The 17491-nt window shown below is 40.1% G+C and overlaps 1 protein-coding gene across 5 annotated transcripts in view; it reads right to left on the bottom strand.

Moving 5' to 3' along the window:
- cpne5a (copine Va) overlaps positions 1-17491 on the bottom strand; it is a 76601-nt gene that overhangs the window by 14682 nt on the left and 44428 nt on the right. For 3 of the 5 annotated variants that reach the window (XM_046057036.1, XM_046057037.1, XM_046057038.1), the window contains 6 exons: positions 15742-15783; positions 15389-15464; positions 12939-12992; positions 12310-12371; positions 2268-2314; positions 1248-1429 (listed from right to left, as the gene is read on the bottom strand). In XM_046057036.1, the coding sequence (XP_045912992.1) occupies positions 1248-1429; positions 2268-2314; positions 12310-12371; positions 12939-12992; positions 15389-15464; positions 15742-15783 (463 nt within the window). The other 2 variants (XM_046057041.1, XM_046057040.1) reach the window with 2 other exon arrangements.

Below are 17491 nucleotides of genomic sequence, written 5' to 3'. Positions count from 1 at the left end.
AGCGAATACAAGATGATGATGTAAAATTGGTCATTCACATTTTAGGAAAGTGGCTTGTTTACTGTCTCTCTGACAGGAAAAAACACAAATATAGATGACTGCTAGATGAAAGGAATGATTTCATTTTGTCATCTAACCTACTATATATGGTAGTCATTTCCTAGTGGGTGAATAGTGACTGAGTGAATGAATGAGTGTGTAGTGAATGAGTGAAAACACAGCCTAGAAGCAGAGGGAAGCAGCTAGCCTCCATTATACAACAACTCAAAAAGGTCTTATTCACACATGTATCTTGTCCACAAACAAGTTAGTCAACAATTTGTCAAAAAATATATATTCTAAATGTGGTAAAGGCACAACAAATTATAAATACAACAGCTTTGAAGGCTAAACACACTTGGTTTTCTGTACAAGTTGAACAGAGATGAAAAAAATATCAATCTAACTAGTAGGGACTACATGGACGTTCCACACCCAGTGCAGCAGTGATGAAGCATCTGTGATCATGGCTGTGCAGGTTCATATCTTGCAACTCACAGAGGTCCGTGCAGAAGTGCTTCTTCACAATAAAAGAGGTAGTGTGGAGTCTGTCTTTAAGGGCTGAATGACATTTTGAAAACATTCTTTGCTCCCAGAGATGTGCTCGTCAAACTTTTCTTCAAAGGTTAGCTTCCCTAGCTACAAGGCAAGTTTCTAACCAAACATATATATATAACAAACAATTCAGCCAGGACTGTAAGTTTACTTTTAAACCCAGTTACAGGACTAGAGCTTGAAAGAATGAGGCTTCAATTATATGGGGAGATGAATCTTAATTTGCAAATTTTAATGGAAACATGGAGTGATGCAGACGTTGCCCTGTACACAGACTCCTCATTAGGAATGTACTATGCAGCAGCCAGAGCACATTAGCTGGCTGAGAGAAGCCAAATTGATTTAAGAATCCTTCAGCTTTACTGAACCTAATTTGCACTATAAAAGGTAAATGGGATTCACTCTGAATTATGCATGTCAGAGGTGTAGCGGCATTCATCTCAAAATGCACACATCCATATTGCACATGAAAACATGCTTATCCATACATGTTGGAGAGATCATAAAACACATACAAGTGTTCACACTCAAAGATAAGTGACACTGGGAGGGCTAAAATAATTTTCACATGCAGTCAGATTAACTTTTTTGAAAAAATTCTGATGCTGAATTACAACCTGAGTGTCTGAAATAAAACCCCATGGTTTACTCACCAGAGGGAACTCATGGGAGACCCTCCCATCAGGGGGAAGCTTAGCACCAAATCCCAGCGCAGGGAACATCTTATCACTGTCGTAGTCCTGAATGATCTCTCCCACAGCCTTCAGGGCCATGGCATAGGCATTCATCTGGTACGGGTTCATGTAGTGCAGTGAAGTGGACTGGGACGGATTTCCTTCCAAGACAAGAGAAGTCAGAGTCAGTGATGCAAACCATCAGACTGAGACCAAACTGACAGCTGCAACCAGAGAAACATGAGAGAACCGAGACTAAATAAGATGTTCTGAATCAAAGGTGGGGCTCGATGTGGCTATGTGGGTTATTAGTCATACTGAATTTCAGTGTTTATATTTCCCATGTTTTTGATGTTACAGTGACATTTTGAACACTTCTTGATAGATACTGCTTTTCAAGATCCCCTTTCATGAATCACTAGACAGTCACAATATTACATGCAGCTCAGTGGAAGCAGAGATATTAAAATACCTTCAGAATGATCACGCTGAAAGGTATAAATGTGCATGGAAGTCACTGGTTGACTGTTTGCAGTGGTGGAAAAAGTATTCAGATAGTTTCCTTAAGTATAAGTTGCAATACCACCGTGTAGAGATACTCTGTTACAAATAAATGTAGTGGGTTGGAAAATACAACATTTGCCTCTGTAATGTTGTGTGAAGTATAAAGTAGCATAACATGGAACATGGAAGTACTTTAAAACTGTACTTATATTTAGTGCTTGGTTAAATGTACTTAGTTCCATTTTACTTAACTGCAGCATGTATTATTTGTGTCATGCCCTTAAATACATGCTTTGTGTTTTTGTACTAGATGCAGTATTTCTTTTTTCCCATTCTAAATTCAGTTTATAATCACTTTTGCCCTTATCCCCCCTTACTTGACTTTTCAATACAAGAAAAAAGATACAAGCAGGGAGAAAAGTCCAGCCCGCTCTTTGAATCATGGGATATGCACAAATGGAAGCAGAGCGGGGGGATTGTAAGCAAAGCACTCACCATTTGATGCAGTGAAATCAATGGCCACTGTGAAGTGAATCTGAGTCCTGAAACAGATGAATGGAGGAAAGGATGCTGTTAACAAAAGAGAGGCAAACTCAGCGCTGCAATTTAATGAGGCTCTCCCTGCTTTCACTATACTCTCTGCGCTACCATCAGAGAAGAGGTGTGAGACAATGAAACCCTTAAGAGTGTTGATAAAACACCTTTATTGTCTGTGCAAGGATCAAATCAGGTGTATAATACTTCATTTTATGAAACAGAGAGACCATACATTTTTATTATTATTATAACAGCATTCAAAGTACCATTTTCATCTTTAAATAACAGACATATTCCAAGATTTAATAGCACAGCGGCATAGTAAAAAACACAAACACACCCCGCAAAAACCTATAAAAATAAAAGTAATTTCTCAAATTGCTGCAGCTGGATAGTGTCTGATCAGAGTAAAATTTGAGGTCTTCCATTCACTGCATCAATCTGAAAAAGCAGCTTCACAAATTGTCCAAAGACTACTGTTTTCTTTATTCATGAGCCCATAATGATAGCCAAAACCTTGAAAAGAAACTAAACACGGCCTAACTAGTCTCAGCCGGATTTGCCCGTTCTCCCCGAGAGACAAACAAAGAGCGAAGGGAAGCAGAGTTTAGATCAAAGTGTGTGCTCTTTCATTGTGATTAACACTGATTGCCTTTCCTGACTTCACCTCCATTCAGAAATTCCCACAAGCACAGTACCGGAGATAATGGCGACTTCCTCCTGGGGAGACTCTGACCCCAGCTCATTAATCAGCATTGAGCTGGGCTGCTCAGCTGACAACAGGGAATTGTTAAAATGGCATGCCGCCTCAATTTCTCAAAAGCCTCTGCTGATTTCTACGGTTAGTTTTGAATGTTTAGCTAGAAAAGCAAGGTGGTGAGTTAGAGTTAAGGCAGAGTGCAGGTGAGTAGAAATGGAACTGTCAGTCAAACTGTCAATTAGGTCATCAGAGCATCACCTGGAAGTTCATCCTCAGATAGTAGCTGCTGAACTCTGCAGTAAGTGGGACATGAACCATTATGTTTTTTATCTGAATGTTTATAGGGACTATAAATAAATATTTATCACGCAAAAATACTAACAACATTTTCTGGTTCTAGCTTCTCAAATGTGGGAATTTGATGCTGTTCTTTTTGTGGTTTGGACTGAATGTTAAAATGTAAGTTATTTAACAAATATTATGGTCCTGCAGACATTTATAGGTACATTTTGTATTGGAAAATTTCAGTTATGTCTACTGATTGTCTGGTGAAGTTATCAAAACTTGACATATATACTTGTTCTAGGAAGTCATGATGGGCACCTCAAGTGTCATTGCAGGATTAATGTTCTCTTTATGTAGTGAGGGTAAAAGTAAGAGTGTCGTTGTTGTGTTTGGGTGTTGGATAAAGGTGAAGCAGGTCTGACTTTCATGCAAAGACTGTGCTTCACGACCTATCCCTATATAAACATTTGTGTCTCATTCACACTGCATCCAACTGAGGTTTGTATCCTCACTGCTACACCACCACCAACACCAACACCACCCCACTATCACACTCTGTGCAGTAGTTTTCCATGAGGATGAACAGATTCAGATATCAGGGCATATCAGAATGTGGCTTACTGCAGGAAGAGTTACATCTCCCATCACACATTCGTCTGTGTTGAGTTGACTGGCTTGCAGTACTTGCTTTGTTTTTTTTGGTTTTTTTCGTTTGCGACACAGGGGATTTGTTTAAGAGTTGAGCTAACAAATACTTTTGAGACAAAAAATCTATATGGATTGATGTTGCAGTATTATCTGTTTTGTAGGTCTTCTTGCAAAGAGCCAATGGCTGGTCTGGGGTTATAGTTTTATCCCTGCAATCCTCCTATCCATTGTCCTTGAGAGCAGATAATCTTTCATTTTTTTAGACCCTTCTTAGAGTGATGTATCGCTCTGTGGACAAATTAATGTACCATCACCATTTCCTAAAATTGATCAGGAGTTCATAAATCTGACACCAGCCTTTAAATGGCCTCTTACAACCTGATCTAGTACAAATTCTTCAGAACAGGCAGTCCAATAATTCCCCATGGGCTTTACTCGTCCTTTGTCCTCTCATCTCATCACTAGCTCATTTGGCACCTTCTCTCCTCGCAGTTTTGTTCTCAGCAACCAATAACAGTCCCTCCACCAGTTTATGTATCACCTTGAATTACTGCAATAGTTTAAAATAGGTACAAACATATCTGTGTCGTATTGACTTTCCCCTTCCAGTTAGACAAACACCATATGGCAGGAGTCTTTGTAATGTGAAATCCCTGCAGTCCTGGCAATCTGGGTTGGGTGGGATATTGTATGTGATGTGACAGAGAACGCAGCCACAGCACACCTACAATCTCATCAGTATGTGCTGGATATTGGCAAACTCAGACTACATCAATGAGCAGATTGGCACAGTGCTTTACTTGATCAAATGCAGGCTGATTTACAAAAGGATACAGGTTTATTTTCAAAAGTTGGGGGCCAGAATGAAGACAATATACAATATTTTTAACTACATTTTACTACAAAAAGCATTGTGCTTTACTGCCGTATCTTTGACTGATGCTCAACTCTAGCATCTAGATATTTTATATATTTACTGTGGGCCTTAATTAAAATACAGATTAAATTATTTTAATTTATTTGCAAAAGTAAACAGTGTAGAGAAGTTGAAAGTACTTCTTTCAGTCCTGTGTAATGTCTGCAGGTGTTCCTTTTGAAGAGGCAATATGTAGTTTTCAGCGGCCACTAGCGGTGCGGTTTTAAGATTCCAACCAGGCGTGTGCTCGTACGCGTGCTTGAACCATAGGCGTGAACTCATGAGCGAGCTTGTTATCTCAATGATAACAAAAACGGTTAGTGAGCCGGACTGGAAATTATAAATGAGATTGTTTTCATACTTTAGTTAGACCGCAGTAAGTAACCTTACTGTTGTGAATGGGTCTTCCTCTGTGTTGTCCTGCACCATTTTGTTGCAGTATTATATATTAAGTGGATCACATAAGTTACAGCGAGACAGAAACTCTGTACCTGAGTAACAGTAAAATGACAATAAATCTAAATTGAACATTACGAAGCAAACAACGGCAGATCCGTGCTAATGCAACATTAGCTGGCTGCCCCTGCCTGACCTGATACCTTCACAATAAAAGCAGAATAGTGGCTTTTCCAAGCAACAGAGAAAACAGGGGTGTTGTTCATTTCTAAGTGAGGCTACAGCCCATTGACAAAAAGGCAGTAAAGATTTTATTTCATTGAAAAACTACATATAGCCCCTTTAAGGCTGGCTGACGACAACTCAGTTGAAAATATCTACTTTTTTAATTTAAAATATTCTGGACATGGGACTGAACAGTAAGAGAATATTGCTCAGAGATTTTAGTGAGAAAATCAAACTGTTAGGGGGGAATGAAAGTGGGATTTTAAACAGAAGTGAGGGGGACATGTCTCCCTATCCCCAGTGGAATTTAAGCCCTTGAATATTTAGTATGTAGAAGTAAAAGTGGCCTTAAAACTAAGTTTTAAAAAAAAAGGTCAGGGAGGTCTAGAGTGGCAAGACGCCGATTGCAGAAAACTGTCGTGACAGTTTCTAGTTGCAGCAATTCTCCAGACAAAAATGAACACAACTGTGTCATACATAAATTCAAAGTGAAGTGTTCTGCATCTGCTTCCCAACAGTGGCCCGATGTCAGAATGAAACACCAAAGCAGCACAAAAGTTGGAAGTCCAGCACACAGTAACTTAAATGAAATGGGGGGAGTAAAAAAAACAGCATCAATTTCTCCAATTTCAGGACAACAGAACATTTTGGGATGAAACTATTAAACCTTAATAAGATGTCCACACAATAGAGGCTCCACAGAAGCCTTTACACGGCCGAACTCACAGCAGATTTAATTTAAAAAGAAACATTTCAACATGTGATGAAAAGAATATAAATCTTTCATTAGCCTTTCAGAATCAGAGCCATGTGTGGCTTTTAGACTTTAATTACCTCTATTTGACTATATCTCTGCCCAGATTGAACATTAATGAAAACCAATTCACTGTGAAACCAGTCAGGATGTGACAGTGTGTCTGGAGAAGAAATTGCTTTTTTACCCTCCGCTTCAAAATATCATCTAAAATGCAGCACGTTAGTTGTCACCTGTTAGAAAGGGCGCAGTAAAGCAAACACATATGAAAGGAAAGGAATCAATAACAGAATTGTAAAATATCACATTTGATTCTTGGATCAGATTTATACAGCCTGATGCGGGCTTCTGCTCATATTTCTCATCATCTCTCTAAATGGCAGGGTAGGCAGGCATTCAGGTTCAGCTTCTTTTATTTGTTGTTGCTTTTTATTTGCATGCAGTTGACCGAAAAGTCACCTCTTTCACCCAGCGACAGCAGTATAGATGCCAATCAAAACAAAGCTGGTCATTGGACACTGACTGTGCTCTGTGCCAGAACCCACAAATAGCAAATTTTGGTCTTGCAGATTTGAATGCACAAAATTTAAATACGCAACTAGTGTTTAACCAGAAACATCTGTGAATGGACAGAAACTTTCCTACTGTGCTTTAATTTCCCACTGAAGTAACAGTTTCAAAGACGTCAGTGAGAGACTAGGACATATCAAATAGATTCATTACAGTAGAAAAATGTGTTTACATATTAATGATTTGTTTGTATTTATGATGGTTTGCTCTGATGGCTAACATCTTATCAAATGCTATCTAGCCAATTAAAAACAGCATACATCTTATGTGTAGATGAAACATGCATTTAATCTCCGTTCTCAACACCCACTGCTTGTCTGATCGTCTCAGTGGGGTAAATCTTTTAGTTTCTAATGAGGTTTTGTGAGTATTTCTCATCCTCAGTTCAAGGGTTAAGGTTATGGTGGTCTGGTCTATTTTGATAATGTGGGTGTTGTGAAGCCCTTTGAGACAGTAAAAGTTATTAAGAGTTAGACAAATAAACCTATCTGACCTAAGTTGATGAATGTTCGGCAGATAATAGGCTCAAACTATAATGGTTGATAAGACTTCAAAGTTGCCTAAAGGTTTTCCAGTTTAATTGACCAAAACAGCAGCTACTTTAGTACTGCAAGTCTGGTGTTTCATTTTCCATGGATACATGGAATCATACCCTAACATGGATAAGCAGCACGCTCAATGTTTCATCCCTCCACTGCCAGCACTAGTAATCTTGTTTATTTTCTTCATCAGTCTGTTACACAATCTGCTCCAAGCAGAGAATCTGTTAAATGCAATATCTTTTATATTGCTTTTCTTACTTGATAAATCAGGTTATTTATGATTTTGAGTGCTACTAAAGCTTCAATGGATTATGGAAATATATTGGACAGCAGTGCACACATAATATCTTAAAATATATAGGCTTGTATATCTAAAAGATATATATTATGGCCCAGAGATGGCCTTCGATGGGCAAGAAAGAAAATGCACCACGTTGTATAGACATGACAGGTAGGAGGCAGAAGACGCACACTCATAAAAGCATAAAACATTTACAATCTTTGTCTTTTTAATTATATGAATCAATGTTTCAGTACATAAAGGCCTTCTTCAGGAAAAAATCCTGGACTTGTCTCAATGACATACGTGCATTGTTTGGGACTGGTGATTCAAATCAATGAGTTCACAGGGCTGTTACACAAACAATACTTTATGTATTGTATTATTCAATTCTATATGTTTTATTCTCTGGAAAAATGTAAGTGTAGAACGATTTACATTTGGGTGCCTTAGCATAATGATTAAAAATTAATGTTGCCTTAAATCACCTACATGTGGAATATTTACATTAATATATCATTCTCAGATTAATTTTGACAGTACCGTCTGATGGCCACAAAAAAACACATGTAAGACACGCAAAATGCACAAAAAAAAAACTTGTAAAAAGATAGAGCCTTAAACAAAACATAAAAACACGTAAAGATAACCTTGACTTACAGTACATAGAGACCAGGAGACAGGACTAAGTAATACTGACCCATTCTGTGTCACACATAACTGTTAGTATCTTCCAGACAATTCTTATCTCTGTAGCTCCTTATGAGGATTTTAATACACAGGGACTTCCATTGTTGAGAGCAATTCTCAAAGAAAACATCAGGGAGACAATGAAACACACGGCACAGAGACTGCACGGGAAACTCAAGGGAAAATATCAGAACAGAGATGCTGGAGCGATTTGCTTTCAGGGATTTCATTTTTGTTGCCAAGATCCCAGAGTGTTTTTAAAATAATAGTCTTTGTCATCAGCCACTCTCCCGTGCACGACACTGAAACCACACAAAAGAAGCGATGAGCATTTAACATCTCTAAATGTCTGTAACCAAAAGATGAAGTACCACTCTACATAACGCTTCACTCCCGGTGCCGGGTCACATTAATTAATGGGGTAATCTCCCTCTCGTTTTTTGGCTTAAACAGTTTCATGTGACGATTACCACTTTAACACGATGGATAAAAAGCTGTTTCAGGCCTCAAACTGGTGGCTTTATTAAAAGTACTGAGATTAAGTATCAAATGACTTTAACAACAGATTTAGGTGAAAGTAACGTGTGCAACCTTTGACAGTAACTACATTTACTTTTATTCTGACAATAATCAGAATTAGAGCTCAATCAGATTCCCATTAACACCATCAGAAAGAGGATGATCTCTCAGAAGGATACATGTTAAACATTTCAGAACCATTAAAAAGATAAACATTTGTCTTATTTTGTTTATTTCTTCCTGTTTTGGGAAACCTATAATCATTCCTATGTATGTTTACCAACTTGGTTTAAGTCCAAGTTGTCCCCCTAGGAAGAGTCTTTCTCAAGGGAAGGCTCACCTTCTGTTCAATAACTCCAGCAGTAGCGTACGTTTTACTTCAATGGACACACATAGCAGGTAACCAATACAAGTTCTCGCTTGAAATAGGTCCATCTGTATGAGATTATTTCTTTTGATGGAGTGCTGGATTTGGTGTATTGTACATATTACAGTAAGGCAATTTGTCTCGGTGCACCTGTTGTGATATTCCTTTAGGTTTTTTCTACATGAAATTCGAGTTTCTGTAGATATATCAGTAAGGATGATGAGACTGAGTACAGGGCTGTGGTGTGGGACTTTGTCACATGGTGTGAGCAGAACCATCTGCAGCTCAATGTGACAAAGACTAAGGAGCTGGTTGTGGATCTAAGGAGAGCCAAAGCACCAGTGACCCGTTTCCATCCAGGGGATCACTGTGGAGGACTACAAATACCTGGGAGTGCACACTGACAATAAACTGGACTGGGCCAAGAACACTCAAGCCCTCTACAGGGTGGGCCAGAGCTGTCTCTATTTTCTGAGGAGGCTGAGGTCCTTCAACATCTGCCAGACAATGCTGAGGATGTTCTATGAGTCTGTGGTGGGCAGTGCTATACTGTTTGCTGTTGCATGCAGGGGGAAGCGGGTTGAGGGTAGCGGACGCTAACAGACTCAACAAACTGATCCGCAAGGCCAGTGACGTTGTGGGAGTGGAGCTAGACTCTCAGGTGTCAGAGAGGAGAATGCTGTCCAAGTTACATGTCATCTTGGACAATGTCTCCCACCCACTCCATGACGTGCTGGTCAAACACAGGAGCACTTTCAGTGCAAGACTCGTACCCCCAAATTGCACCACAGAACGCCGCAGGAAGTCATTCCTGCTTGTGGCCATGGGACTCTTTAACTACTCCCTCAAAGTGTCTAACACAGGCCCTTAGTTAGTTATTAAACTAGACAGTGTAGTGCAATATTCTCTGTTTTACATTTATTCATTTAGCTGACGCTTTTATCCAAACCAACTTACAATTGCTATATATGTCAGAGGTTGCACGCCTCTGGAGAGACTAGGGATTAAGTGTCTTGCTCAGGGACACATTGGTGGATGGCTCGCAGTGGGAATTGACCCCGGGTCTCTCACACCAAAGGCATGTGTCTTATCCATTGCCCCATTGCCACGTTTTAATCAATGTGCAATATTCTCTGCTGCTTATTATTTCTTTTTCTAGATGTGTAATGTGTGCAACTGTAACACAAGAATTTCCCTTTGCCGATCAATAAAGTATTTCTGATTCTGATTTCTGACTGATATTTACCTGTTGTGAAAATACCTTTGGTATATTATAGCAAAATCTAATAAAATGGTACAATTTGGTCTTTAAGACAATTTAGATCTGATGTTTATAATTTTTTTAGGTCTCATTTGGGACAAGCTGATATGACATGTATTATTCCATTAAATCTCTAATAACCCACACATTTGGGAATAGCGCATTATCTGTCTTTTAGCCTCCTTCCTTCCAAATGTCATGTGGAAATATGTCTGCACCCAACTAAAGCAAGACCAGTAGTGTGGATGAGTATATGCCCCTGCATCAGCAAATCTCAGATACATGTTTATCTGGGTGTTTGTGCATACGAAATGATGTAAAGATGCACCAACAAAAACAAAACAAGAAACCCCAATAACAAAAATATGTATGTCTGCAGCACAGTACATTGTGATTTGGACCTACAGTGTATTCGTACTTACTATTTGTCCTTCTCACTCCATTTTCCTACTGTGTCTAAAGGACAAATTAAATCAGTGGCAAACAGGTAGAAAGGTAAGGATAAAAAAACTGTTACTGTGTGTGTGTGTGTGTGTGTGTGTGTGTGTGTGTGTGGATACAGTACACTTGTTCATTTGTGTGAGCTGGAGAGAAACCAACGGAACAGAACTGGGACATTCAGTCGCAAAGCAGCAGAAATCTGAAACCAGGTCAGCCACTGATCCACTGAGAAACAGTTCCATATGTGACAGGTTGTCCACCCTTAATTAAGCTCTCAGATCTTCTCCATATTTTATCATGGTCATTCATATTCATCCTTACTGTAGTTGTGGATGTTGACAAGATCGTCTCCATTGAAAGAAAATGTTGACAAGTGCTTGTACAGTTAGGCACAATAAATCTCACAGCATGTATGTTGTACTTTGTTTCCATGTTAACAATACCCATAACACTCACTAATGTTGTCTACATTGCGGTAGCACATTTTAGCAAACTAGTTAACTCCCATTATTTAGGGATATTCTAATTTTGTATCTATGTAACGTGAAACTTCAGAAAGCGTTCACTAAAGGTTGTTTTTTTTCCCCCCTCCAGGTATGCAGTTTTTTCCTTTTTTGTCGTACTACTTTTACTGCAAGTGGAGTTTTTGGTCAACCACTCTGGCTTCCTAAAATGTAGTAACAGAAAACATAATGGAACATATGACCTTTTAATGTATATTTTTTTCTTACGTTTGTGTGATACAGTAATAGATAGTTGAGTGAAAGACCAGAAATCAGGATGACTTACACCAAAGATCTCCAACCAAATTCGAACCAGGGACATTAAAATTAGATGCTCCACATCTTAGACCACTAGGCCAACGTGACGCCCCCACATCACATTTTATAACACAGAGTCAAAACATGCCAGCATGAGCTAAAAATCCACTGTTGTTGCACAATAAACACTGGCACCTAGGAGTTACAATAAGTGGCTATATGTTTTTCCACTGGACTGTTCTTACTGAATTATGCTGCAGATGACGGTGTAGACCTGTGTTTGTGTGTGTGTGTGTGTGTGTGTGTGTGACAACAGGGGGCTTGAAACGTCTTCACAGATAAACAGTCAGTGCCAACAGGGACAAGTGAGCCACTGCATACAGTAGCTGCTAATGTGTAGCATGCAGAGTTAATGTGGTAAATGAATGTGAAAACAGCCTTCTATCATTCTGCACTGTTAAAAGTCAAAACACCAAGTGAACAATCAGCACAGCCCATTTTTTGAGGGGAGGAAAGAAAATTAATTAGATGTTGTCAGACGTTCTGCGTTATTGCCCCAAGGGGCCTGGCACTAAGGCAATATAAATATACTGTGTATTCATTTAAACACTAACAGCAAGACTGTCAGACAAACATTGGACTCACCCTCCTTTGATGTAATCCAGGAAGGTGTGCTCTGACTCCACATTGAATGACAACAAGGACACCTGAGGGAAAAAAAGAAGGTCCAACCAGATCTCATCTCTATCCGTCTCATGCTTGGTAATTAAGGAAAGCAAAATCTACCAATCTACACATTAACACTGACCTCTGAGCTAACCACCCACAAAATGACTTATCTACACAGAGTGATTTTGACGCCTGGGCAGCATATTAGAGGATGGATGGATAACTAGCCGCAGATTTTAATTACAGAGTCACCGCATACAGCAAGAGCAGCCAAAGTACTCAGGCAGAAACAAAGCTCTGGCTCGTTTCTAAACATCCATCACTACTCCTCACTAATACGACACAGACAAGAGTCCCTTTATGCATTACTATGGACTTGGTTATTCACCCTGTTTGAGGCCACAAAAAAAAGGTTCCCCATCTACTTATATTCACTTTCTGGATCAGAAGCCCTGAGACTGGGAATGGAACAAAAACATTTAACAGAGCTGAACTGCCTCATGCAATCCACTTAGAGGAAAAGTCCGGATGAATGCAAAAGCAGAGGAGGGCAGGGGTGTGAGTGCACAAGGAAATTTGCTCTTATCTCAGAACTCAAAACTCACCGTCCCGGAGTTGATGTATCTCTTTTTCTTTATTTTCTTCTTGGCATTCACCACCTGGTATGACAGCAGAATAGGAAAGAAGGGTAATGATAATGTAAACTTGGGGCACAATTCTTTTTATCCACCCCTGGGCAAGTAATAAATACATCTTTGTCCTCCTCCTCCATGTCTGTAAACGTAATGGAGCATAGGGACTGAATCCAATAACTGCAGTAGGTGAGAATGAGATAGCATTGATCATGCCTCGCAGCAAGATACAGATTATTCAGGGGGATTTTTATAAGCACCTACACTGTGCAGTACATTTTACATACACATTACCAAGTTTGGGGATGGTGGAACACATATCTCTGTCCCAACTATTTACTTGTAATAAACAAAATGATAACCATATACAGACTGAATTACAAAGTATGCAAATTCACCAGTATAATGTATAATAATATTTAATGTGGGCAAACACATACAAATAAACAAATCTAGGTGTGATAAGTAAGGCGAGCTGAGAAAGACCGATAACAGAACTCCCTGCTTTAAATTAATGTTACATTAAGAGCTTGCAGCCAAAAGCATATGTGCAACACAAAGCCATCAAGGTCAACTATCTCTACTGCTTAATATATGGGTCTGTGCGCAAACATAAAGCACAAGCCTGGAGGAAAATGTGCTGTATAATAAAGTAAAAGGTATCCCACTCTCTTCCTTTGTCCTCCTCCCTACGGCCTCCTCTCCTCCAGTCTGCCTCTGTGGTTTCTGAGGCTACTCCTCAACTCCTCCAACACAGATGATGCCTCTTAGCATCCTGGTCATCACTCAGTCACTGCCGGGTTTCACATTACATCACACAGACATCACACTCAATTATCTGTGAGCTGCTGTCATGTTGACCCTCATGGCGAATGTTTGCGGGCCCACCGTGCATGTCAGGATGAGCACACAGGAATTGAAACGCTGCAGCCAGTGACCTATGCTTTATTCGTCAACAGTCAAGAGGTGGCTTCAAGTAGCTTTTGACCACATCTTGAAACTGATTCAAGGGCGGTGACCTGGCAAAGACTGCGTGAAGAAACTGCCGTGTTTCAGTTTCTAATTAAAATACCGAAAGGTTTGGTGAAGGGTAATGGATGCATCATCTTCTGCCATGTCAGCAGTGTGAAAGGGCAACTCTGCATGCCACTCACCAATTCTGTCTCCCTCTCTCCTTACCTATCCCCACCTAGCCACCATACTCTCTCTCTCACTCTCTTCGTTGGCCCTGTTCTTTCCTTAAGCCACCTCCATGACTAATTCAGAGGCTAATGTAACATGGCAAGTGTTTTAATGAGCAGGGAGCGATAGCAGCCTCCCAGCGCCTAACAGTAATACCCAATCTGACCCTCCAAGGGCCATCCAAAAAAAAACTTTAATCAGCAGCACAGGTCTGTTGTGTTACCATTTGTATTCTCACCACAGAAACACCCTTCCTCATCTGGTCTGCTGCAACACTTAACCTCTGAGATGTTTGATTCACTGTAGGGTGAGGAGAAACAGAGGAGGCAAGCTGGTAATATCAATTGGCCACAACTGTGGCTCGTACAACCATAACCAAAGTCATTAAACTTTGAATAACAAGACCTTGCTGAGCCAAAGGAAGCACTAATTTGATTTTAAATCTAAGCAGGTTTCTCACACTGGCACCAAGAAATGGAGCTTAGGTTTGTTTTTGTGCCCTGGCAGAATAACCTTTATCCATAAGTGCATCCGCACCTTATTCATTAATAGGTTGCTCACTGCTCTGTCCAGCCACTGTATGCACTATGTGCTTCACTTGACTTGAAACATGTGGGCATGGCACAATGTGGACGCACAAAAATCTTATATTGCATTAACACACATATACATATATATATATATATATAATGACCTTCAGGTCAGGTTTACAATCAGATCGGTTCAATACCCTGCTTCGTCAGGCGTACTTGAGCACTTAGGCTTAGTGTATGAATGTGTGTGAATGGTGAATGCAATGTAGTGTAAAAGCACTTAAGCTGATGATACACAGAGCAACTTTTAGAGCAATGGTGCTGGGCAATGCTTCCGTCAATGTTAATGAGTAAAGGTTACTATTGTAATACCCTTCCCCCATCACTCTGCCACCCGCCCCACCTCACCACTATCCGTTCAAAACATAGACGGACTTGCCACCAACAAAATTGCCCAGCAACATTGCTCAAAAAGTTGCCCCGTGTATCATCAGCTTTGGAAAGGTGCTATACAAATATGGAGCATTTACATTTAGAACAACATTTAGAACAACATTTTTCTGGATAAGTTTAGATAGAGTCTTAAACAAGGTTTTAAACAGAGTTAAACTATTAGTCAAATAAAATGTGTAACTACAAGCACCGTTTAAAAGAAGGTCCTCTGCTCTGAGGGGAAACAGAGAGGGCAATGACAGTATCTCCACTCACCTCGTAGACATTTAACTGGCTCTGGCCGCGACACAGGTCTTTGTAGCTGCTGATGAATTCACCGATGAAATCGTGGCTGGAGAAAAAAGAAAAAAACTGCATCACATACTGTTCATTCAGATACGGGAGGCACCACCCTGAGAGGGAGAAGATAAAAGTAGCTGGAGGAATTACACCGCAGCCACTGATACACAGTTGGAATCTGTATTATAATCAGTTAATGGAAAAATCTATAGCAATTACGAGGAAAAGAATATGAATGTGATGAAAATGTAATTTATGAAGGAGTAGAAACTTCATAGAGACAGTGGTGCAAGACAGTGGGGAAAATTTCATAAATGACAATCCATTACCTCCCGTCTCTGTCCCAGTCATACACCTCCACCTTGATTGTCCTGTACAACACATCAAAAGAGAGGATTTGTGTGTTTGTGTGAGCATATTTATGTAACTACCTAAATGTCCTTGAGGAGATACTATACAGAGATCATTTTTGAAATGATGCAGCAAAAAACAGGCTATTAAAGCGTACTAAATCAATAAAAGCGAATCTGCTCTGTGTATTGCATGCAAGAGATGCAAATGGTTGTGACTCCAGTCTTCCCTGTGTTTTTCCCTTTCCCCAGTGTCCCTTGTGTGTTTTTGTCTGTGTGTGTGTGTGTGTGTGTGTGTGTGTGTGTGCTGTGGGGGAGGTTCTTATTCACTTTCCCTCCTGGCTCCCGGTTACCTACTTATTACACACACCTGCCTCTCATTAAGCTCATCACGTCGCAGTGTATCGACCTCGGTTCAGCTATTCATCACCAAATCGTTTTTCTGCTGTAATAACGCGCTTCAGGCTTCTCGCATTACTTTGTGGTTCAGTATTTCCTTGTGAATTTTTTCCTCATGTGATTCTCCCCACCTAATTGTGTTTCTTCTTGTGCTTCAGGACCACACCACTCCGCCTGCCTGCTTGCTCTCAACCAGCTTTCCACCAACCATTTCATGCAAGCCACACCATTCCTACTCACTCATCCACCCAGCTCCGGTCTCCTCAGCCATTGCTAAGTCCTCTTCTCTTGCCTTTGCCTAGCTGCCTCTCTGCTCGCTCCATCTACATTCCCTTTTCAATAATGCAGTTTTTTTAAATTCATCTACTCCAGAGTTTGTGTCTGCTGTGAGGTCCAACCCTGCAACATGATAACATTTCTGAGGATCTAATAAGGGTGATAAAAATGAGTTAGAAGCTGGACTGTGCTGCAGACCGAGACAGGTCAGTTTTTAAAATACATTAGCTATAATGAAAATCATTTAACTGAGACTGAGGTTGATACACATCCACAAAGCATATGTGATTTCTGTCAGTCTTTCAACCAAAAAAGCAAAAGAAGTCTTTTTAGAACGGGTTGGTAAACTGCCCTGAAGGATTTTAATGAATTGTTTACAAGTGAGTTTGTGTTTCTCACAGAAGAGAGAGCAGGTTGATAGAGTTGCCAAAGGTTTGAGTAAAGCATTTCCCTGCACATGCCAAAGATAGAAAGCTAACAACCTGGGAGGGAGCATATTTTGCAAGTTCCCAAAATAAGTTGGAAGGAGAGAAACCAAATAAGTAAGCCTGAGAGAATTCAGTGAGAATGAGGAAAGTGCTTCCACTCTTCTTCTTGATCTGACGGAAAGATGAGTGGATTGTCCCCCCCACCATTTCAGCTGCTGTCAATCATGTGTCAATGGGTCCAGGAGGAGGCAAGGTGATGGAAGGCTGCCCTGTTATCCTGACTTGAACTCAGTCCACCTGCATCTAATGTATTTCCCCTCTTAACAAACGTGTGTGATCCGTGTAGTTCAGGGAGAGATAAAGCAAGTATTGCACTGTTAATCTGTGTTAAAACCAGTTGCTTTCTCCCTCTAAATACTGAGACAACATAAGACCCAGTCAGCCATTTTTTTTTCTGAATCAGAGTGAAAGAATATTCAAATCATCTTCGTACTCTTGACTACCAGGCAAAAAAAAACTAATGTGTTTTGACACTCAGGGCCAGCGAGGCAGATGATTCCCCAGTGATGTGTCAGTCAACATCAATTTTCTCTAATGTCATTTTCTCGAAACAAATGATGGGGGTC

This window comes from Micropterus dolomieu, linkage group LG08 (genome assembly GCF_021292245.1).
Source record: "Micropterus dolomieu isolate WLL.071019.BEF.003 ecotype Adirondacks linkage group LG08, ASM2129224v1, whole genome shotgun sequence".
Lineage (NCBI taxonomy): Eukaryota > Metazoa > Chordata > Actinopteri > Centrarchiformes > Centrarchidae > Micropterus > Micropterus dolomieu.
The sequence above is the reverse complement of the archived record's forward strand: the minus strand, read 5'-3'. Positions and strand labels throughout refer to the sequence as shown.